The sequence below is a fragment of the Gambusia affinis genome, linkage group LG06, assembly GCF_019740435.1.
Source record: "Gambusia affinis linkage group LG06, SWU_Gaff_1.0, whole genome shotgun sequence".
Lineage (NCBI taxonomy): Eukaryota > Metazoa > Chordata > Actinopteri > Cyprinodontiformes > Poeciliidae > Gambusia > Gambusia affinis.
In genome coordinates this window covers 24,233,947-24,258,821 of record NC_057873.1, presented here as the reverse complement: position 1 = coordinate 24,258,821, position 24,875 = coordinate 24,233,947, and the positions used below count along the sequence as shown (strand labels likewise).

At 38.7% G+C, this 24,875-nt stretch overlaps 2 protein-coding genes across 3 annotated transcripts in view; both read right to left on the bottom strand.

Moving 5' to 3' along the window:
- LOC122832470 (neprilysin-like) overlaps positions 1 to 2,107 on the bottom strand; it is a 60,985-nt gene extending 58,878 nt beyond the window's left edge. Inside the window, exon 1 of the mRNA XM_044119281.1 lies at positions 1,599 to 2,107. The gene's annotated coding sequence lies outside the window, so the exon portion shown is untranslated. The remainder of the gene's footprint in view (positions 1 to 1,598) is intronic.
- Positions 2,108 to 12,071: 9,964 nt separating this feature from the next.
- The window catches only part of LOC122832471 (neprilysin-like), a 61,002-nt gene continuing 48,198 nt past the window's right edge, over positions 12,072 to 24,875 (bottom strand). For both annotated transcript variants that reach the window (XM_044119288.1, XM_044119287.1), the window contains exons 10-21: positions 21,990 to 22,091; positions 21,756 to 21,892; positions 21,490 to 21,583; positions 20,190 to 20,318; positions 15,054 to 15,152; positions 14,884 to 14,961; positions 14,566 to 14,669; positions 14,152 to 14,210; positions 13,943 to 14,062; positions 13,162 to 13,295; positions 12,785 to 12,850; positions 12,072 to 12,212 (exon numbers count right to left, since the gene is read on the bottom strand). In XM_044119288.1, coding sequence (XP_043975223.1) covers positions 12,087 to 12,212; positions 12,785 to 12,850; positions 13,162 to 13,295; positions 13,943 to 14,062; positions 14,152 to 14,210; positions 14,566 to 14,669; positions 14,884 to 14,961; positions 15,054 to 15,152; positions 20,190 to 20,318; positions 21,490 to 21,583; positions 21,756 to 21,892; positions 21,990 to 22,091 — 1,248 coding nt within the window. In that variant the 3' untranslated portion in view covers positions 12,072 to 12,086. The remainder of the gene's footprint in view (positions 12,213 to 12,784; positions 12,851 to 13,161; positions 13,296 to 13,942; positions 14,063 to 14,151; positions 14,211 to 14,565; positions 14,670 to 14,883; positions 14,962 to 15,053; positions 15,153 to 20,189; positions 20,319 to 21,489; positions 21,584 to 21,755; positions 21,893 to 21,989; positions 22,092 to 24,875) is intronic.

Sequence of the window (24,875 nt, the reverse complement as noted above, 5' to 3'; positions counted from 1 at the left end):
TTTACATTAATTCACACACTTGTGTGGTTCATTTAAATTTAACATTTTTGTCTGTACCCTTTGTTCTACCTGTACAGAATGCGGCCCATTGATTTGCTTGCATCTCGGCAGGAAACATGTCCTGAAGTCATGGGCAAGTTGGTGAGGTTTCTCGACCGGCGGGTCTGCTCCACGTTAAACAGTCAGGCTGCGTCTCTTTGTTTTTACCCCATAAATAAAGCGCCTCAGCGTTCCCGCGCAGCTGCCTTTGCGACCGGTTTCACGCTGTAGACAACGAAATGTTAGAGCCGGTCCGTCTGACGGTCTTCGCACTGAGGGGGGAGATACGAGCGGCTCTACCAGTTTGAAAAAGAAAGGAACAAAGAGATCAGTGGGACTGGAAAACTTAGGGAGGGAAAAATAAAAGCCTGAGAACATGACGGAGGCAAATGCGTCACATTAACTGAATATTTTCCGTAGTGGAAGAGGCCATCTGATGACACGAGACCAAGCAGCAGGTTAGCAACCACTGCCTACATGGCTCTATTATGCCATATAGTGTGTTTTTGTTTTGGGATGTATTCAGGGGAAGCAGAACATCAAAGACAGCTTATCAGCAACATTGCATAATTACACTGCTTGGTCAATAAAGATCAAGCAGTGTAATTATGTTTTCCTTATTGCAAAAGAAAACATTTTAGGAGAAAAGCTGTGTTCAAAGTAAAAAACAAACAAAAAAAACTTAACGTAATATTTGACTATGCTCTGTTTTTCCCCCCATAAATATACAGGTGTTTTATCAGCTAAAGAAAAATACAAATAAAGTCTGTTATCCACTTCTTGTGAATTTAGCACTTTTTAAAGTTCATTTTTGTAGAGGGTTCACGTTTGAACAGTATGAATTCTTTGCAGAAGCTCCAGAAAGTTTATCAATGTTGTTTGCTTTTGATGTTTTAAACATAGCCAGTCGCTACCGTTTGACCGTGACACATGTAATGCACCAGCTTGAAGGAGCTTACCCAAAAATCGCATCACTATAAATAACCCTGCGGGGAATAGGGCCACAACATCTTTGCCAGCAATAAAATATCACACATTTCTCTTGCTCCAACTTTTAACTGCTCAATATTTGGAAGCTTGGCCAATGCAAACTGAATGGCTTCGTTTATTTCCTTTATTGCCACTGTTAAAAAAAACAACCCACAACAGCAGCAGATTACGGTTCTAACACAACGCATATTTGTTTAAAAATGATCATTATTTTATTGTAACAGTCTAAGATAGATAATCTGTGGGGAAAAAAAAAAATTAAGCTTCTCTACCTGCTTTCATTGCACCGCTCAGTCAGAAATAACCAATCAAAGCCAGGAGGAGGATCTTAGTGCTCTCAATCATCCTCGTGTCCTCGCTGCTCATACTCCCCTATGCTCTCTAAAGCAGGTAAATGGTTTTCCTGTAACGGTAAGTTGTTTCCTCGCTATTAGCGCATTTAGCAGCACCAGTGACGTGCGGTGAGGTTCATAGCTGGTGAGGCACTGACGTCATCAGAATCAGATTTGCAAATAGATGCATAGATTGACATTGATGAGATCTTTTAAAATCTCTCGGTTCTCCTTTACCTTAGCATTGTGGATGCTGATGTTGAGTCTCCGCTGTTCATCCAAAGCCAAATCTATCCTGGACAGGCCGAAGGTTTTTAGCGCAATTTGGCTTTGAATATGAGTGGTGGACCGCTCATGTTTGGTGAGGGATCATTGCAAGTTCTTCAAGTCACCAAATCCCATCTGAGTCCACACAGTGCCACAAGTTGAAAAAAGAAGGCAAGGAAAGCAGAAAAGGCGGTTTCGAGCAGGACATCCACAAAGCCAGTCTTTTCGTGAATACCACTCGGTTTGAAAAGAGCGGTTAACCTTCTGTCCCGTAGTCTGAAACAAACCTTTCAGCTCCGGCGTTGGTCTTCCTTTGGTTATTATCTCCTGCTTCGATTGAAAGTCCACTTGAGAAAACTTTTTTAGTGTTGTAATGTAGTCATCCATGTCGAAAGTCGGGATAAGCGAGAGGAAAAAAATCACTATCTCTATTATAATCTATCGCTGCACTTGACTTGCTTCCCGAATCGTTTAGCCTAGCTCGCTGTCACTTACTCGGCAGTTGAGGAGTGAACAAGACGAACGTCTGGGATCTTGAGCGCCCCCTGCCATGAGGCAAGAGAACTGCCTGCCTCACCTCGAACCTGTTCTCTGCCGTTTATAATCGCTCATTACACGAAACACGTTACACAAACACAGTTGGTGACAAAAAGCACTGTACATTATATACATAAGCTAAATTATTGGAAATAAGTTCACATATTAAATTTGTTTAAACCATTTTATTGACGCCGTACAGCAACATGCTCTCTCCGCTTAGCAGCCAGCGCAGAGCCAGGGGTTGCGCAATCCAAGGTGAGGCAGAGCTCGCTGCTGCCTCACCGGCATCGCTTCCAAGCATTTGAATGGGAAAATAAGAAAATTCAGCGATTTTGACCATATAAAAATCGAAATTGGTGAAGCTACATGAAAAATAAATATTTTTTAGTACAAACCACCGGATGAATATAACAATTTAAATTACTTTATGATTATATATTTTCTTTCTTTCCACGATGGCTGGTGAGGCACTGCCTCACCTGCCTCCCCTGACCGCACGTCACTGCTACAGACAGCTACTAAGAAATAAAACGCTTAAAACTGGATGGTGCATTCAGACTTTGTGCAGAGGTTTCACTAATGGATTCTGATTTCTCTCTTCCTCTCTCTCTGGGAGAAAACGTGTATGGTTGAAATTTAATTTGTCACGGGAATAGTTTTCCTCAGGGGGGGGCAGAAGAGAGAAAAGATCATCACTGCGATTTGCAAACCATTTTAGTAGTGCATACACGCTTTCATTCATTTTGGCATGGAAGTAGGAAACCGAGCCATAAATCGCAATCAGTCCTGGGCAAAATCTATTGATGTTGGTATTTAATTTAAAAGAAAACTGTTGTTAATATGTGTCAATCCTGTTTTAAGTTAGCCAAATTAACACATGTATGATTTTCTTTCCATTTAGCCATGTGTTTTTTCTTTCCAGAGTGAACTGAATAAATATGATGCACTGAAAAAAAAAAAAAAGTTCACATACATACATAAAATATACAAAATTAAAATTGCTGAGATTTCAGTCTTGTACATTTAGAGTCCTTTACTTAAGCTTGCAAAAAGCTCTCTGGAGTTAAAGTATATCCTGTTTATCATTTATGACCCGAAAGGAAAATGAATAAAGTCTGGTGTCAGTGTGCAGATGAATTACTCGTGTTATGGGGGCTTAAATCTCCCTCGCACCGTTTGGACCTCCCTGCAGTTAGGTGATGAAAAGTCCTACCAGAGTAAATCACAACATCTAAAAATTTAAATATGCATTGTTTAGGTTTTGTGAAAGTGATTGAAGACGTCAGACTTCTGCACAAACAGAGAAGAAGCACAAAAAGACGTACATTTCCAAGAAAGTAGTGGATTTAATTTTTTTTTTCTCTCCAAAATATACCAGTTGAAGTTATGAAGAAGCTACCTCATGCTTCAAGTAGCAATTTTGGATGATTACAAAGGTAAGCTATCATTCAAAAACATAATTCTCTCTGGACTTGTTTACAGAGTAAATTTGAGTCAGCAGGCATTTAAGTTTTGGAGTGGTGGGGAGCTGATTGATAAAGGACCACATTCGGCGTGTTCCTTTATCAATCAGGATAAATCGTTCTTTACTTTTGACAAGTAAAGAACGATTATTCTTTACTTGTATCATCGTTACGAGTAAAGAAAAGAGCATGAACAGCCTTTGACGCCCCCCAAGTAGCGCCACGAGTTCTTCCTCCCATTGAAACGACGACAGGCACCAACAAAGAATGTCGAGACAATACGCTTTCATTTAAATCACATACAGGAAATGTTGTAAGAAGCTGAAGATCAAACGGGGCTTTTTTCTTTAGAGGTAGAGCTTTCCTTTCAATTTGAGGAAGCATCCTGTTTTAATGACCTTCCTGCCTCCTAAATTACTGTGCTGATGTTTGTATGAATGCACTTAACCACTTGTCTGCATTTGTTGTGGAGCATTAAGGTTCACAACAGGGTATAAATCTTTCACTCACCTCTGTAATTTATTTTCCCATGATTATCTGTAGGCTCAAGCATCAGTAATTATCCTCATACCTGATACAGCGTTCCCTCTCAGAACCAGCTTTCCTCCAGTGCTACATTAGTATGATGAGAAATTGGAAAAGAATATATATTTAGATATATGTTTCCCTAGTTGGTTCTGTCAGTGGGGAATCCTCCACAACAGGATCTGAAGTGCTGCACTGTGATTTCTTTGGGACAGTTTGAATTTCTTTTAAAGAAAAAGGAGAAAGCTCCTTTTGGTCTTAGGCCAAAATGATGTATTATGTTTCCATCGAGTCAAATGTCATCACCTGCGCTTTCACTGTTTGTCGTCTTTGCATCAGAACAGTTTATTTTTCACACACAATTTATATTGGAAATATGCACAATCTTTTCAGTTTAGTACATCTAATGTGAAAATCCTGAGTGAAGCAGAATTGTGGACCAATATCCCTCCACCCTCAAGAAAGAAAACACAACACACCTGTTCAAAATAGCTTTTAATGTTTAAATCAACCCTTTTTGGGTGTTTTCATGTGTAATGTTGCATTATTTGATTCTATAGTTCTGTACTCCTGTAAAGTGTCTTTGAGTACTTAGAAAAGTGCTATACAAATAAAATTATTATTATTATTAGTAGTATTACATATAATTTAGTTTCAGAAGCACAAACACCCTTTATGATCATGATCAATATTGATATATATATATATATATATATATATATATATATATATATATTTTTTTTTTTTCCTAACTATTGTATGTTCAGCACAAACTGGCACAAAAAGGCAAAACAAAACTGCTGACATTATGTATGTATAAATAGACACATCATTTTGTGAACCGAAATAAACTGAATTATTAAAACTTGTACTTTTAGCTAGAATGTAATTACTCAATTATGTTCTGACATATCAGGTTCACAAACCGACGCGGCGGCGAATTCTCTAATCCTGTAATGGAAGCACTGTCGGCTCCGAACCGCGCAGTGAAGCCTGCGTTTAATAACAGGAAATTACATTGTCTGGTTGGTACTGCAGGTTGTGCAACATCCATTTCTCAGCATGCAAGAGACAGAAGCGTGATACATAATCCTGCCCCGGCTAAATAACCTGGTGCATTTTACTCAACATGTGCAAAAGATAAAAAAAAAATACAGCTTCCTCTGACAGACTAATGAGGTTGAAATGGAAACTTTGTGTATCACAGCACTGGGACAGAATTAATGAATACACACGTCTGTCTGCACACTCATAAACATTTAGGCAAAAAACTAAACAAAAACCAGAACAAAACAAATCCTAACATCTGTCTAAACAGGTTATGGGATGTGCTACACATTGACTTTAATTCACAGCAATTCAACCATTACACCACTACACACTCATTAAGATATAAATTCCCTCTACTAAAGTTATTTTGGCATCACTACACCTTAAGTAAGGAATCATTTGGTATTTGCATCAACCCTACATTAGTCCTGTTCATGTTTTTCTTTTGGATCGTGTGATTACTGCCACGCTTGCACAGTTTGTTTTTTTTATTGTTATTATTTAGAGAGGGTACGACCACAGTAACTGGATCACATTCTAACCACCACAATATGCATTTCTTTGTTTTATTTGTGTCATATTTGTATCCACACTAAACCCCGTGCAACACAAGTTAAACCAAATAAAGAAACTGGCAATGCAGCAATCACATGAGAAGGACTGAAAGAAAAAAAAGAACATTTTTAACTGGGTGGGGAAAAAAAGAGTTCACTTAGTCAACAAAAATGAAACAGGAACAGGAATAATATTCCAAATCTGGTTTTGGAACGACTGACGCAGGCTGACATTGTGCTTGTTGAATGTTTCGATTACTTTGAGTTATGCCAATTCTGATAAAATGGCTGTCAAATAACCATCTATAGTCATGTCATTGTCTAGAAAATGGTTGTCACAAATTGAATGTGTAGAATAGAAGAGTACCTTAAATGGAGGATCGAAAGGTCTAAATAAATATCCTCATGTGGACGATGAATGTAATGCATTTCTATGTGCTGTTGTATTTTCAAATCCTGGAGATGAAAGGCTGATACGAATGTATTTTGATGCAAGTGAAACTCTTTGCAAAACGAAAATACTGAAACCAAACATTAGCTTAATGTGTCCGATTCTAGCACATATTTACCTTTTGCCGAACCTGGAGTTCATGAGATTCAACTATAAGTTACAAACATTTAAAAAGATGTAGCACAACAGCAGAGGTTAAAACCCCCCAACAACAATTACAATACACTGATAAATAATAAGGCTGCACAGTGGTGCAGTTGGTAGAGCTGTTGCCTTGCAGCAAGAAGGTCCTGGGTTTGATTCCCGGCCCGGGGTCTTTCTGCATGGAGTTTGCATGTTCTCCTTGTGCATGGTGGGTTCTCTCCGGGTTCTCTGACTTCTTCCCACAGTCCAAAAACATGACTGTCAGGTTAACTGGTCTCTCCAAATTCTCCTTAGGTGTGTGTGTGTGTGTGTCCTGTATGTTTGTTGTTGTCCTGTGACAGACTGGCGACCTGTCCAGGCTGACCTCACCTCGCCTGAAACGTTCACTGGAGATGGACACCAGCACCTCACAACCCCAGTAGGGACAAGGATGTACGGACAATGGATGGTTGGATGATAAATAATAAATTGATACCAACATTGACTTGGTTGAAAATTGAGAGGAATGATAAATCCTACGTCTATTTGATCCATATTCAAGTCTGCATTATATGAAAACATATATAATTTACCATTATGATCGTTTACTTAAACGCCACATGAACTCCCAGAGTTAAGGGAGTTTGCTGAAGCTAGAACATCAAAACTCATGCTCTTGACCACAAGTTCAGGAAAAACTCAATTTGCTGAAAATTATGATAAAAAGTCTGGTAAAGTATCTTGCATTCAGCTTGATGCTTCTGAAAACCCATTGGAACAAAAACTGCCCCCTGGCATTACATCAACCTAAACATCCTGGTACTTTGAACCACCACATGAGGTCACTGTTTTACATTGATGATATATCACAGCTTGTGAAAGCTCAGAGATCATTTTCATTCTTGCATTTTCACAACCTGTTGGTTATTACAGTCCAAGATACCTAGTTAAATTCCTGGAGTACTTAGATTACTCCCAAGTAACCTGACCTAGTAGATTGTCTTTTTTTTCTGATTCTTTGCTAAGTAACTCAAAAGCCCAATTTTCTTTTATCACAAAATCCATTTTTTTATTTGACCTGGTTCCTAGGAGGCTTTGTAATTTCAAGAGTAGTCAATTAAGACGTTTTTGATGGGGAAAGTTTTAAAAGCCTCTTTAAAATCACAATGGCTGATTATCAGTGCGAGCACAGTGGAGTGCACTTCACAGTTAGAGCCCATTTCAAATCAACTGCACCGCCGCACAATGCCCACCTGTCTTTTGCCTATTTGAATCTCTGTTGACTCACGATCCCAGCACATCACTAGTTCGTGCCGTTGGCCGCTTTCGCGTGTGCGGCTGGGAACGTGTTCTTTCCAGGAGTGTGGCGAGCCTGAACACACATGCAGATAATATTCTGTGCTCCTTTTTCCACAAACTTCAGTCTCGACCAATGACCGTCTGCAGTCCCAACACGCCACCCCAAGTATTGCCACACGCACACATTCCAGTGGCTCTGTGTCGTTCACCCTTTACTTCCACCACACTCGTATAACCAAACACACACATACCACTGGACCCTCTGTCGGGGTCACCCAAAGGGCAACATCCCAGGGGAGTGGTTTTATGACTACGGGGCAAGGAAAGAGAGTAAAACTATGTTATGTGAGGAAAAACAAGAAAAAAAAGAGTCTGGCACGAGTGACAGAACATTGCCATCAGGCTTTTAGGTTTTAAGTACTTTCTCCTCCCTGCCTCTTTTTTTAAAATAGTAAATTTCAAAACAGGTTTCCTATTACCGTTAGGTTTAAATGACCTCTCTAGTCTGTTACTCTGGAATGAGACCTCAGCAGTTTGCAACATTCCAAGTGCAAAACGCTCGCTTGAGCCTCCCAGGAACACGCTGAGGTGTTGTAATGTTAGCTGTGAGGGTAACTGGCATGGCTACTAACGACAGGGAGGGTGAAAGCACGAGGTTGGTGGGTGGTGAGAATTGTCAGTTATCTGCCAAAGTGCTGTCAACCAGCAGGAGCGAAAGGGGACGTTTGTTTACGACACATGACGCCCGGAATAAAGGTTGGATCATGTAAAGCATCTCAAAAACTATTTAAAAAAGTAACTTTCTGGGGATGTTTTTCATGTTGGTCTTACTTTTTTTTTTTTTGACAAATTGTACTCGCACCAGCCACCTTGTTAGGCACAGCTTAATTCTAGATAATTAGACTCCCTTTTGCCTTCACCTGGCTTAATTGTACCTAATCTAGATTCAATGAGGTGTCAGGAACTTTCCTCAGAGATTCTGCAAAATGAAAAGAGTTGGGTCTCCCATCCGACACCTTTCAAATGTGCCGTGTTAATCTAACTATGTCGTGAAGACGTCACATTCAACACACCCGTTTCTGCAACACAGTCTCACTCCCCACTCGTCATATATTGACGCATGGGCAGGTTCCCTTAGCGTCAATATATGACGAGTCGGGAGTGAGACTGTGTTGGTTTCAGAGGATCCAAGTTCCTTCCAGTCCCCTCCGATAGCAACAGGGTATTTTCTTCGCATCAGCAGCTCAACTGGATTTTCTCGCCCTTTTCGGACAATTATCTGTGAACTCAACGCAGGTTTTCATGAAAATTCCAGTGAAGCAACGGTTTTACAAAAGACAAAACTGCGTGGTGTAGAAATGGAGTGGCCGCCTCATACTAGGAGGCTGGACGTCTGTCCTCTTCCTTCTCTGCCCATTTCTTGTCTGATCTGCTGCAAGCAAATAAAATAAAATAAAAAAAACAAAGACAGTGAATTTAACACCAGCAATCAGGTCAAATTCTAAGTCCATTTCCACATTTTCAGGCTTTGTTTGAATGAGAGTTGTCTTTAGCACATATAAATACCAAAGGGCATTGCTGCCAAGTGACGGGCCTGAGTTTCTATTGCTGTTAAAAATGATTTAACATGAATGTCCGATAAATTAGCTGTGATTTATCAGACGAATTGGCCATTGCTGCACTATTTTCCTTCAGATTGTCGACGCTTAGCTTTGTGGCGTAGTTGCATTTCCAGTTTTACCGATTGTCATGCCCATGCTACATCTTAAAATGGGGGTATTGTGTAAACTTTGATTGTACCTTCGATTCTGTCATGCGTTTTTGAGGAATCCTTGAATCACCCATGACAGCCATTTCAGGGGGTGGGGCTCAAAGTTAACTCCCACAAAGCCCCGCCTATTTCCACAAAGCTCCTCCTTGGAGCTGCAGTCTACAGCCGAGCTTCTGTCACACAAAGTTCCCCTCTCTCGCTCTGTCACCACCACACCAGCAGGAGCGGCAGCAATTAACACACACCTGCTGAGTTCATCATAGGAACCACTTTTCAGTCAGAATGGTTAGAAATGCCATAATGGAGGAGCATTGTTGTGATGGTGTGCTGGGGGTGGAATATCCAAAGAGTGGGAGCTTCTTGTAGAGAATTTCGAGACGTTAAACTACTAAGACAAATTTCTTTTAAGTCATATTTGATATATACAGCGTTTTTATAACAGCTGAAAGTAACATAGTTACTTCACTGTGCTATAAATTGGAACTGACTGGAAAATACATATCACCAATTTAAACATTCATGATTGTTCCGTAGCTCTGAACTCCTTCCATTTCTCAGGAAATCATAATTTTCTTCTTGATCATTTAATTCATCTGCACTTTCACCCAAATATCTCTTTTAGAACATGTACACGCTTGCCATTTGTCAAATGTCTGGCTCCATGAATAAATCTTAAATATTAAACAGTCAAGTCCACATTTATTCATAAGGACACAGGAAATCTGTACCTGCTTGGGGTGCAAGCGGATGTCGAAAGATATGGAACATTTTTACCACTGATTAGGGATAAGTCTTTATTTTTTAAAACAAGCTTAATTGCTTTAATAACTCTGAGAACTATATGCAATTTATAAGAGATGCCTCAGTTTGTTACTCTTATTTATTTCGGCAGAGTGCTGGTTGTATGAAACAGCCTCATCAGCTGATAATCCTCTGCAACAGGTAAGAGAATAAATAATTCACTTTAAACCAATAGATTTTTTTAAGTTTGGAAAAAAACAAACAAATAAAAAATATAGAAATAACCACATAAGACAAGTTACATACAGATTTGACTTATTTAAAGATTTATTTAAAAAAAAAGAAGAGAGTTTTGTTATAATAAAGTATCTAAATACAGGCAACTCAGGTATATTTGTCATCCTACAAATAGAGAGGAATGAGAGGGTAACTCGAAGAAGAGAGGCAGAGAAAGCACCGGCTTGAACAAAGGAAACCAAGATGTAGATGTGACAGACACTCTGGTGGAGTGGTTGATTGCAGAGAATAATTTTTTTCTAATATATAAAAAGGTTGAGTTTTCCACATTTAGGGACCCAGAATTACAGATTCAGTTACATTTGAACCAAGGAGATCAAACCAGAAAACCTGGAAAGATGAAATCCACACACCATACAATCTACAGATAAAATGTTGACACGTTCGGGAAAAGGTTTCTTTCGGAAATCCACTTTGAGAAGATGACCAGTGTTTTACCATTGTACCAATATGGGACTCCATAGTTTATGCTGTTGTGTTGAGCTAGTAACCCATTCAATCGGCTGAAGAGAGGAGGGTTAGCTGGATGAACCGGCCAGATGTTGTGAGCTCAGTTCCTGAATCTTGAAGACACACCTACCGAAACAAAATTTTGTCTAGTAATTTTTTGTAGCTTGCCAACCTAGCCTAGCGTAGTTAACATGATGTCTTGTGTGCAGTATGTTCAAATCATGCTTTGTTATTGTAATGAAAATTTGAATTTTAGAAAGCATAAGTTAGCTGAGTTTCAGTGGTGCAGTTTTTTTTACCTTTTAGTGGCGAGCCACCAAAAGTGTGTAGTGGTTATAAAACTATTTTAGACAACTAAAAGCGAAAACAAGATCTAGTGATCTGCGATCGATTGTTTTGGTCTTTCAAGTTCGGTGCTACAGACAGATATGCTAAAGGGTAGCCTAAGTTTAATGAAGTCTAAAAACAATGTATTTTCTTTAATGTTACTTTTCCGGCTATGTTTGTTTATAATTCTTGAAAAGTTCAACCTTTTAGATTTTCAGTTATGACAGTTTGTTAATCGTTCGGGTTTCGGTTGGTTTTGTCTGATCGAATGTAGGGGAACGTTAATGTAACGGTTCTGCTCCTCCATTACAACACTGGAGACGAAAGTAGTAACATTGTGTCCGTGTTTTCATTATTCCCCTACAGGTAAAGTTCTTATTTATAAGGTGTAACTTTAAAGCTATCGATTACATTCTTTTAATGAACAGGGAGCGTTGTGGTGACTGTGATAACTATAGTCTAAGAGCTACTATATTCACCTTAACCTCCTGGTTAGCTGCGTCTTGTGTGTTCGGTTTGTTTTACTGTGTTGGCATAACCGGAATGTGTGTAATGTTGACTCAATATGTGACAGTGTAATGTCTGAAACTGTTTTGAAATATTACCATTACAACACTGGAGACGAAGTAGTAACATTGTGTCCGTGTTTTCATTATTCCCCTACAGAGTTTTTACTCCTAAGGGGCGTAACATATACACCTGCTACTAAACTGATTTTCAATTTAAGGCAAATCGTTTTACAAATTAAAGCAGGTCATTATTCACTTACAGTAAAGAGCCTCCAAGCAACTATTGAGCTATTCAGAATTAATTACGTCAAGCAATAACGATTAAAAAACATTTCTGAACTTTATTACACCTTAATTCCTATTTTTCCTGTTTTGTTTGAGTGATTACCTGAGCAAAGTTAAGAAAGAAGAGTTGATCATGTGAAAGGTCAATCCCAGGCAGTGGGGGCTCCTCTCCGTGCTGCTTAACAAAGTTCTTGTATGCCTACAAAAAGACAACATTTTTGCCATTTCTCTTGCTACAGTATGCTTTTCAACTTTTTCTAAATATTTCAGTTTGTATACAAATTTCTGCTTCTGTTCAATTATGCTATATCTTTAGCTAAATTTCACTATTTAGCAAAAATATTTCTACCATGTATGACTGTAGCTTTCTTCTGCTTTTTGTCCTACTTCTTATGCTTTGTTCTGCTCTTTCTGCAGAAATGCATTCTCACAGCTGTTTCTCTAGGAACAGCAATTTTTCTAGTTCAGAGTAATTATCTTGAAGCAATTTTTATCCAAAATTCATCTCATCAGTTGTTGTCTCTCCGGTTCTTAGCTACTGTAGGATTTTACAAACAAAATACTTATTTCTTTTATTTTTAAACAACATTTAAATCATTTTATAGGATTGATTAGTGACCCTCTGCTGATCCAGAGTCACAGTCCCAGCAATCACACCTTCATACAACCTAACAAACATGTCAACATCCTGACAAACTTCTCAAGTTGTATGAAGCAGGTCACATATTTAGACAAAAACATATTTTTTACAGCATCTCTTAAGTTCTTCACCTGGTATGCCTGTCGGATCCCTCCATTGTCAGCTATGTTCTCGCCGAGGGTGTTGTTGCCATTCAACTAAAGAGAAAATAAAGAGTCCAGAGTGCAAAAGGGGAATAAAAGACTTGAAAGTTCTCCCTCCATATTTTCAGTAAATTGCAGATTTCAGTTTCTGGGTTATAAGAATGAACTACCTAGGGAATAAAAGAAGCATTGTTCAAAGGAGCAGTACAGAGGAGGAAGGATAAAAGGAGGAAAGACTCATACGTCAACACAAAACACTAAATATACCTGTGGAGAATAGGCAATAGCAATTCCGGTAAAGTCAATAAAAGTGAGGTTAATTGGAATTTTTCACATAGTGTTCCAAAAAAAAGAAGTGAACGTACATGTAGACCATTAGCGAGGTCCCAAGAAAAATTGCTGTACTGGTCAACGATGCACTTTGAGAGTTCCAGGAATCTGTGAATAGATTCAGGAGTCCACCATTCCTTCAGATCACCGTCCTTGTCATAGTTGCGACCTACAGACACAGAACAGATGTCGGGCACTTAGGCGTGGGAATATCAACTGCAAAAACAATCAAATAATAAATACTACAGGTATGACACCATTTCCAATTTAAATGTCATCGTGTAGTTACATTACATTTTATATCAACTTGAGAGATTATGTTTTAAAAACTGTTGCTTAAATAGGATTGTCTCATTTATTTGCAACATTGTTCATGTAAGCAAGTTAAAAATGTAGTTTTCTTTCAGTCAGCTGACAGGGAGCATGAAGTAACATGTAAGAAAGAACATTACACCTTAATTCCAAACAGCCAGAAGAAACCTCTGCACTTCCCCCGTTATACTAAAATGACTAAACTGTAAAAATAGAATGATGGAATTTTGTCGTTTTGAAACTGTAAGCTTCTTATGGCTTAAAAGTGATTATTAGATATTAGAATTTGTTATGTGTAATTTAAACCTAGAGTACAATTCAAACACAAGAGATTGTATATATATAAAAAAACATCCTGGGGCCAAAGGCATAATAAGGTGAAACAAAGCTCTTCTCTAAAGTGGTACCAGTTACAGTTTTAAAACGAGGTATAATCCGTCTGTTCACAGACTAATGTAATCCATCAAAACCGTAAGGAAGAACAATGAAGTAGAAAATTCATACCATTGTCATCAAAGCCATGTGTAATCTCATGACCGATTACCATGCCAATTCCACCGTAGTTGAGAGATTTAGGCTGGCCTTTGTTAAAGAAAGGGGGTTGAAGTATACCAGCAGGAAACACTACAGACAGAGAAAGCATTTTTAAATTTCAAAATAGCGTAGGCTTTATGGTTTATGGCTGAACATAATTTCCGGTGCTTATTTGGTACCTATTTGGTTTTTGCTGGCTGAGTAGAAGGCGTTGACAACAGCAGCTCCAGTTACCCACCTTGAAATAATAATAAAAAAAATTGTATTAAACGATCACACTCTGAAAGAGCACTGAGGCAAAGTAAGAAGCCTACTTGAGTAAAAACATGGAAAATTAACATACAGCTTTTAAAACCCAAGGTCAATGTATGACTATCTGCTGTTAAAGCTGAACTCTAAATGCATGTGGGAGTTTGTGTGGTATAAAGTGAACACACTGCACAAAGAATAAATGAGATAAACACTGTAGTAGTTCACTCTGCTAGGACCATAAATAAAACAGGTGATTTAAATACCAAACAATGCACTTTTCATTTACAACACATCTGGAGTAAAGCTGGTAAATCCACCACCCCCGCAAAAAGAAACCTTACTCATCCTTGTTGACTTTGACTCGAAGTCTCCGCAGGCGTTTCTTCTGCACATACTCCAGGTTCTGCAGGATGTTTTCAAAGTACTCCTCTCCACTGTAGCTCAACTAACAGCAACACAGCCAGAAAAAAAATCAGGAGGATTAGCAGTGATGAAAGCTGTCAACACTTGGTCATGTATTCACGAGGGAAACTCATTACGGTCAAATATTCACAGGGATGTTTTAGGAAGGATAAGAAATGCAACTTTCCTAAAGAATTTTCTGTTACAAAGAACTTAGTGAAATATGGATAACAGTGTTGTTTTTCACAAATACTCACATCTTTGTACTCATTGTTTAGATATTTGTCATTCATGATGTCTTCAGAATAACCAATGCGTTCACGGATAGCTCGGGCCTGGAAAGAAAAAAAAAGAAAAATGAGAATAAATCTAGTTTACTTGTTGTTCTATATAGAAATAAGGTGATTCTTGCAACTGAAGTTCACACCTTCTCCTCAGCTGCTTTTTTGGTCTCTTCATCCATCCAGGAGAGGTCATCAAGGTTACTAATGAAAACTTCCCGAATATCTTTAATCATCTCCTCCATCTAATCTCCCAACACACCAAAGAGAGAGAAAATGTCATAAGATGCCAATGAAAGAACAGGAAAATGCATTATGAAAAGGTTCTCTGTTCTGATGTTTCTGTTGTTGTTGTTCATCAACTCTAATTGGATCAGAAATAAGACAAATATAACTTCTGTCAAACTATTAACACATTTCCTAAAATTATTAGGCTTTACATATCCAAATATTAGAACAATTCAGGCTTGCATATTAATGTTCATTAATTTGGAATTAGTGACTTTGTCATGATTGTTTTAAAAATACCCAATTGAAATAGAGTTCAAATGAAAAAAAAAAAAGATTACTACCACTGTAGAACTGTGCAAATTAAAATAGGCATACAAACCAGAAAAACATGCATAAAATTGAAATTGAGAAATAGTATAGGAACTAGACCAATGCATTATGTCTTACAGATTTTTTTTAATTCTGAAAGTTCAGCAATTTATTTAGTATGTTATTCTGAAAATGTTAATATTTTGATCAGGATTTCTGAGGACTTGACCATAGATTTGGCTAAAAACAAATATTTCTTGAACTTCTTCCATTTTTTCCCACGTCAGTGGACCCCGTTTTCAGGTCATAACCAGAAATGTCATTGTCAGTTGACCTGTCAGTTTTCTAAAGCCAGGAAATAATCTGGGCTTTCCCTTAGTGTTACAAGAGTTGGGAAGGACTATCTCTTTAAAAAGATGAAAACTTTGGAATTTCAAGAAAGTCACAAAATAACTGACAAAATGCTCCCGCTAAGTTTTCTGTAATGTAACAAATGCAAATAATTTTGGTTATTCTAAATCAGGGGTCTCAGACTCGCGGCCCGCGGGCCAACTGCGGCCCTCGGGACGATAGTTTGTGGCCCCCACCTTAATATGAAAGTTTAATGTTAGTGTGGCCCGCGAGCAGTGATGTCAGTAACGCGTTAATTTGTAATGCGTTACTGACGTCGGACCACTTTTTTCCGTAACGAGTAATCTAACGCGTTGTTATTTCAAATCCAGTAGTCAGACTACAGTTACTTATCAAAATCATTTTTGTGTTACTATCTTCTTTTGTTATTTAATCGTATTTCCTCTACTCGTCTTGTCGAGTGACCGACGTCTCTATGCGACAGAAATGTAAACAATGGAGGGAGATGCGCATTTTGTTGGTGGAAAAACTGGAACTATTTTGAGATTCTGTCGCCAAGTCCGATTATTATAAGCGGCTTTGGGCTTCATTTTTTAAAGTCGCTTGCCGATTTAGTGAGTGGCGGGTTGCGCCTTTTGGGCTCGTTTTTGAACGTGAAGTTGCTCATTTGGGCTTGGAAATAAGCAGAGACTCATAATAAATCCCAGAAATTGTCCGTCATTAAGGTAGTTTTAGTCAGTCTCTCCTGTTCATCATTTCTCAGATGATCCGTCCCGCTGTGTCTTTGTTAATATATTACCTCTGAATGACGTCGAGCTTCGCGTTGCGCTCCAGAAAACTACAAATATCGAGACTAATTTAAACAGCGCAATAAACGTGAAAACAGCCACGAATGAACGTGTCCGTAGTTGGCAATGATTATAATGGCAACTTAATTCTAATTATTAATACTAAGATAAGTGTCGCAAATCTGTGCAGCCATCTGAGCTGTGAGCTGCAGGAGGAGCTCTGTGCGCAGTGACACCAAATGCAGGGCCGTAGAACCTGGAGGCTGGGGAGGGAGGGGGGGCTTTAAAATCCTTCTTAGAGTTTTCCAGACAACAGTGGACCACACAAACTACTCACGTTTTTTATTTTTCTACAATCTCCTCTTCAGTTCAACCTTATCAGTGGAGACACATTGTTGATGTTACCATTATAAAATAGCTTACAAAAAAGTATTGGCAAAGCTCAATGTGATTTTCACAGGAGGCGGAGTGTTGTCAGCACCTGCTGAAAGTAACTAAAAAGTTACTTTTAGTGTAACTTAGTTACTTTCCAAATCAAGTAGTCAGTAATCTAACTAAGTTACTTTTTCAAGGAGTAATCAGTAGTTCGATTAAAGTTACTTTTTCAAAGTAACTATGCCAACACTGCCTGCGAGTTTGATATGATTGGCACTTTTCAGTGTTGTGTGCGGAGCTGAACTAACTTACCAATTACAGTGCTTCAAATGGAGCTCATTGACCCGCAGTGCCACTCTGAACTCAAAGCCAAGTTCAGGGAGGTGAGTGGAAAAGCAGACAAGCTTGGGCAATTTTTGAGAGAATTGCCACCCAGCTTCCCTGAGCTTTCCCAAATGTTCAAGCGGACCATGTGTCTTTTGGGAGCACATACTTATCAGCTCTTCTCTACCTTGAACTTCAATAAGTCCAAGTACAGGTCCAGACTTACTGACGAGCATCTTCAAGCTCTACTTAGGGTCTCAACTGCCTCCTCCCTTAAGCCAAATGTGGCTCGGCTATGCGAGAGGAAGCGCTGCCAGACCTCTAGCAGTAAGAAGTAGGCAGAAGAAACAGTTTATAAACTGTTATATTCATAACAGTTTATGTTCAATGTTCCATTCATGTTCAGAAAGTTAAAGGTTAAAGAACTGTTAATACAGCCATTTGAATCTGAATTATAATAATTACATTTATCTAGTCTTCTATAGCTGCTGTGTTATTATTATATTTTATTTATTTATTACTGATTAATTTTTTTTCTTATGAATTGTTAATTTATTTATTTTTTCATCTTATTTTGTGTTTAAAAAATAAAAATAAAGACATTTGATAACATTGGAATGTTTTTGTAAGAGCTTTTCTTGTGGAAAACCCGATGCGGCCCAGCCTCACCCAGACTCTACCTCCATCGGCCCCCAGGGAAATTGAGTTTGAGACCCCTGTTCTAAATGATCTGAAACGAGATATTTGGTCTAGTTTAACTTCAAACAGTGAGAAAAAAAACATGAATGTACTCTGAATGTACCATTCTTGTTCCAGAAAGAATAGGGTGGGGATAGAATAGCAAAATGCATAATCTTGCAACCAAGAGAAGGAAAAACAACTTTATATAAACATAAAACTTATGTTAATTGACGCTATTGTCATTATACCTCGTTTTAAAACTAGCATTGCAAGAAATGTGTGCCAACCCAGTTCAGGAGAGTTTTCTTTGTTTTTTCGCCCCTGGAGGCTTTTCTGTAAGTCTACCCTTTTTATAATGTCACCCCCAAGAGTTTCCACATTTTTAAATGCATTGCTACACACAAAGAATTAAATGAACTGAGACCTACTCTGAGACCACAGTAAGAGAAAACCCAAAAACCCCATGTCTCGTCACATTAGTGGACCCCTTGCTTACTCATTGCACAACCCTTTTAAAACGTTGTGGTTTGCCAAAAACTGGCAGAGACCACACAGAGATTTTTCCGAAAAGCCTTTAGGGGAGATTGTTGTGTGTGGATGCAGGCAGTTTGTACAAATTTTGCAATAAACCATCACTGATTTTTTCTCAGTTTTACAGTCAAAACTTCCACTTGGGTGTATTTATATCAGATATCCATGTGAGTAGCTGAAACTAGAGCTAAACAAGAAACATGCTGCTTATACTGTTTCATTTATTAATTAATGTTATAGTACACTGAATGTCTCTTGACCGCTGATAAGTGGACAAAGGAGATGGAGATGGTCTGGTGATAATCTGGGTGACTGATCAACTACTTCCTGCAGGACAATATATACTTTTTAAATTATGATCTAATTGATGTACAAATTTCCTCCTGGAAATAATTTCTTCCTATAATAATATATTCATCTACATGAAAAAGATTAATGTCTTTAATCTCAGAATTCAGATTTTTTATCTCAATTCTGACTTTTAAGCAGATGGGCAGCTCAGAGGAAACCGTCTCAATCACCAAGATGCAAATTGTGGATGAGGAAAACAAACTTTCTGGAGGAACATGTTGGAATTAAGCCATTTTTTTATGGCTGAGGAATCTCCAAAGACAGCCTTTCATTAATAGAAGAGCAAAATGATTTCCTGGTGCCCATCTGCTTTAAAGATTCTTTTGAGAAAAAAAAAGTCAAAATTTTGAGATTAACATTAGAGGAGGCTCAAATCCTCCTCTGTACAGATACTCTATTTAAATGAAAAGATTTAAAACAGGGTTGGATCAAGAATCAAGTTCATTATGGTTGCTTATTAACATAACAGCACTCCCTGCTGAGAGACTCTGTCATGAAGTATACATGTTTGTACTAAAATATGTGTCGGCTGTTGGTCAACTCACACTTTATGCTGGGTCATGTACTTGAGGAATGGGGGAAGCAGATACGTTGCTGGATGTTCAGAGCAGCCACGTGTCACTTCTCACTTAACCAAATACACACACGTTTGCATGGCTATCTTTGTGGGGACGCTCTTAGACTTCCATTCATTTCTATAGCCTAAACCTTACCCTAACCTTAACCATTACATAGCTAACCCTAACCAAACTCAATTCACACCTTAGTCATAAATCCAAGGCCTGACCCAAAAACTGTGTTTCCCCTTGTGGGGACCAGGCTTCGGTCCCCACAAGGAGCAGTGGGTCCCCACAACGTCGTATGCATCAAGACAATGGTCCCAGTAAGTATTAGAAACAAACGCATGCACACGCACACACACGCCCACACACACACAGCAGGAAAATGGGATCTCTCTGAGTAGGCAAACATCTTTATGGAAGTTGAGATGCTTAAGAGTTACGATGGTGTCACTCGTACACGAAACAGTATAGCGGTAAAGCCTGTGTGTGTACAGACACAGAGGCACACAGTTGAGATTTGCAGCGTAGGTGGTGTGAGCATGATAACAAGGACGCCTCATTCAGCTGCTTCCAGTGGATGCAAGCAAGATAACACTGAGGCACAGACACGAGACAGGTGACAAAATCACAGATGTCTCTTAAATGATCTCGTTCTGTATATGAATACATAAAAACACTCACTATTTTTATGTCATCAGTTCAGATTGCCAAAGAAAGCTGTTCAATAAAACCTTTTCTTAATTTGACAAAAAAATGGTCCTGTTCAGCCTCTACCTACCAGCTCTTTGCTCTTCTCAGAGAAAGCCTCCTGCACATAGAGCCGTCCCACAGCTTTGTCCAGGTTGTTGTTGACATACAGTGCACACTGTCGCCAAACGGCCACCTCTGACGTCGTACCAGACAGAGCCTATTTGGAAGGTAAAGTCAGAAAATTTGTCAATGAAGGAGAAAGTTTATGGCAAGGCCTTATTCATGTTCAAATAAAATTGATTTCCATATTAGGAAGTGGAGCAAAAGAAAAATAATGGGTTATGGAAAAGTTCATAACCCATACACATAAAAGTTGACGAGAATCTGGCCATGACAGATTGGAATCCACACCAGTCCACTGCAGTACTGGTGCTATGTTTAAGGTCATTGTCCTGCTGGGAGGTAAACCTCCTCCTCAAGCTCAAGTCTTTTGCTTCCTTTTCTGGGATTTATTCTAGGAATGGCCTGTACTTTCCTCAGTTGATTTTAACCAGCATCCCCTGGTTCCGATCTTTTGAGGTTCAGTGACCTCAAAAGAGCTCAAGGCCAATAGTCTCTCAACAGATTCTCCCACTTGAGCCAATGGACTTTTGTTGCTCTGCTAGAAATACCATGGACTTTCTGCGTCTTTAACTAATATTTCACATTATTATGCATCTTCTGAAGGTCATTACTTATATTGGATATTTTTTTTGGGGTGAGGGGGTCAGAGTAAAGTGGGTCGAATACAAAATGCATACTCAAATTGTACAAGTCATGTATAGTTTTTTTTTTTACACTTCTCCACTATTTTGTGTTTGTCACATAAAATCTATTTTCTTTCTTAATGTGACAATGTGATAAAATTTATGAAAGCCTTTGCAAGACAGTTGTGAGATACAGAATGTGTTCCTGATTTTTAGACACATCTAACATGTTTTTCTATTCATTAAAATTTGTGTAGCATCAAAATGAGAAGCTGTTGACAGGTTTTAATAAAAGGTAACATGATTCTAGCATCATTAATACTTCAATGCAACTTGTATCGGAAATAATCGAAAAAAAATCGAAAAATGAAATACAGTAAATAAAAATAAAAAAAACAGTCCAGCATATTAATTTATGAGAAAGACATGTTCCTTGTTTTAACAACAGTTCAGATAATAATGTTTTATTAATTTCAACAGCTATGAAACTCCATCATATTTTTTTTGTTTTTAATAACTACAAGCACAATTTAACCACTGTACAATACTTTCCATTTTGATATTGGTATAAAGACATTGCAAGGACATTCATGAAAGTAGTTTTTCCAAGTCAACATGTCAAGGTGATGTCAGGTTGTGTACCTTGCGGAAAGCTTTCCTGGTGTCTCTGTAAGCTCGGCTCAGCCCTACTACCATGGTCATAGCAAACCGCCAAACCATGTAGTTTTGCAGGTCTCTGAAAAAAGGAAACGCATCAAGGTCAAGGAGATCGACACAATCCTGCAAGGATCCAACAGCAGCGTGACCAGATTTTTCGGATCGCATCCTGTGACTCATCTTGACAGAAACGCATACAATTACTGCAAAGGTAAGCAATCTCTCCAACTAATTTGTCTAATTTTACACACCTCTTGGTGTATTTGGCTAATACAAAGTTGAGTCTTCTGTAATAGTTGGGGGAGTAGTTGATGATTTTCTCTGATTCAGGAATGCTGATGTTCACGGTGTCCATTATCTTAGCTGTGAAGTAACTCCAGTTGAATATCTTCAGATTGAGTCAAAACACACACAAAAAAAGTTACGAATATTTAACACCAAGTTTAAATAATACAAATGCTCGCAAGCTAAGATGTTAGCATTACCTGAGAGTCAATTTCAAGAGTGAAGTTTCTGTTCAGCTCCCCAAGCTCCATCTTGTTGTAAAGCAACACTGGGTTGTTCCGATCTTCCGGCGTGTCAGTGGCCTGGAAGAAAACAAAAACAGTAAAACAAAATATAAGACTGGAATTTAAAAAGTCCATCAAAAATCCTGTTTCCCCAACACATGTACGCTCTCAGTACATCTCCAGAAGCATCAAGCATGTGCAGCCCAGGAGGCCTCATGTCTGTAGATGTCAGAGTTTGAATGGTTTAACTGCTTTGTAATACTGAAAAGCAGAGTGGAGAGGAAGCAAAGCATGATTTTGCTGCACAAGTACAGCAAAAAAAAGAAAGAAAGAAAATCAGCATGTATGAAATAAAATGGTAGGATTTTATAGAAACCACAAAAGGTTAATATTATTTTCCTCACAGAGGTCGCTGACAAGAAAAAAGTGGCTACAACACAGTTGCTGTTTACACAAACACTAATGTTAGCTCATGCTAATGAATCTAACTGTTGCTGCTAATGGCAACAGTTGCCATCAGGAACACAAACCAACAGTGCACAGGGAAGATGACAGGCCAAGTTATCATAACAGATAGGACCTTTAAAACATATTTAATGTTTCAACTTTCATGTTTATCCATTTGGTTTGACATATCCCATTTCTATTGAATTCTGTGGATATCTAAGGCAAATCTGATCTTGACCAATGTCTGCAATACTATGGCTAATAGTGTTTAAAATGTAAATATAAAAATTTAATTATGATGTGAAAACCCTTTGATTAATTTGAAATATCAAAAGAAAAAAACAACACAAAACTAGAGCTAGTCATCCGGGAGGGACTCAGAGTAGAGCTGCTGCTCCTTCACGTCGAGAGGGGCCAGTTGAGGTGGCTCGGGCATCTGGTCAGGATGCCTCCTGGACGCCTCCCTGGTGAGGCGTTCTGGGCACGTCCCCGGGGAAGACCCAGGACACGCTGGAGGGACTATGTTTCTCAGCTGGCCTGGGAACAGCTTGGGTTCCCCAGGAAGAGCTGGACCAGGTGGTTAGGGAGAGGGAAGTCTGGGCCTCAGGCTGCTACCCCCGCGACCCGACTACGGATAAGCGAAGAAGATGGATGGATGCAAAACTATAACTGCAAGCAGTTACAATGTGTTCCTCGTCTGACCCGGCAGGTCCACCTCCTTTCACCAGCTCCCCACATGCTCGTCCCTTGACCTGGGCTTCGCCGGCACACTGCGTGCCTCAACACAGTCTGCAATTTTTCAGGACAGTTCGGTCCTGAGAGCTTCCAAATGCAGGACAGTCCTGAAAGTCGTCAATATACAATTAGCCATTAGGTTCTAACTGGGGGAAATAAAAATTTAAAAATCTTCTGCAATTACTTGTTTTGTTCCTTCTTTAGTATATATTGTATTAGGCTTTATTTCAGAGTTGATCCTAGGGGGTGAGATTGGTTTTGACTAAGGCAACCTTAATGGCTCTCTGCTGAAAAAAATTAAAAATCCTGGCCAAAATGTTTTGCACAGTGGCTCATCTGTCGGAGAATGTTTCTAAGATTCAATTTTGGTAGTGTGATTTCTGGTTTTTGAGTCAAGATGAAAAATTTATTTTCTACCACAGCAACTCCTACAGGTGAATGTGGCTGAATATTTGTACCTGAGATGTGGTGCAGGTACTGAACCTGGATACCAAATCAAAGTTGTAATAAGTTTCAGTGGAGAAACATCAGAAGAATGGAAAAACGGGAGTAAAACAATAGAGTTCCCTGCTCTGCTGGGAGCAGACGAACCGCCATGCCCTACATTGGCTCGCTCCCGCGGGCTCAGAACACTAATTATTAAAAAAGTAACATCGAGTATCCATTATACAGATAAAAAGAAAGTCAAGTAAGTGACATAAACCAACCAACCATAAAACATAAAATAGGTTTCAGCCAAAATAAACGACAGAACTCCAATGTAGATTTTGCTAATAGCCTGCATTTTATGTTGTAGAAATAATGGTAAAAAACAAAACAAAAACTATTTCAAATATCCATAAAATTTATTCTAAATGACAGAATTTGTGAATGTGGATATTTTGAGCTACAAGCCAAATATAAATGAGTGATAACACAAGCTGCTTTAAAGAAGACTGCTCAAGTATTTAAAATGCTTATTATGGACATAATGAAACTGCTATATAATACCACTGATTAGAGGCAGAACTGTAGTTTGATAATACGTCGGTACCTTTAAGAACAAAAATACATATTTCAGTCTGAAAAGCCCCTGGATACATGATGCTTTTTATAGCAAGCTTGTGCAGGATGCCTCAGCTTGGAAAGAGTTAAAAGCGTGAAAGTCACACCATCTATCAGTCTCAGTCCCCTGACTATGCTCCTTGAAACTGCAAACATCCACAGCAATAAAATCAAGAAAGATGTCTGCTGAAGAAATTGAGAAGATTGCAGTAATGAATCATTTTACAGAAATGTTGCACTTGTAGCAATAAGCAGAAAATGAGTTAAAAGCAGTTCTTAGACGGCAGCTAAACAATAACGACAAAAAACCCAAACAAGATGGGAGCCCTCTTGTTTGTGGTTAGTCTTATGCCTCAATAGAAATAGAAACACCTCAGCTTAATATTTCCTGCAAATATTTTGTGAAGCACTAACAGCAAGATCTTGAGTTACACAAAAACATGAGCCCAGTGCATTGCAATGCATTCAAAGTTCAATATAATAAACTAATAAAGTCTAGATAATTTAAATCTAGAAAGTCGTACAACGATGGAGTTGCTTACCGGGGCTTAGAACTCATTTGGGTGTGAAGATGGTCTGAAAGAGCCGTTTACAGGACAATGTCCGTTTTCAAACAAGATCTTAATTATACATGAG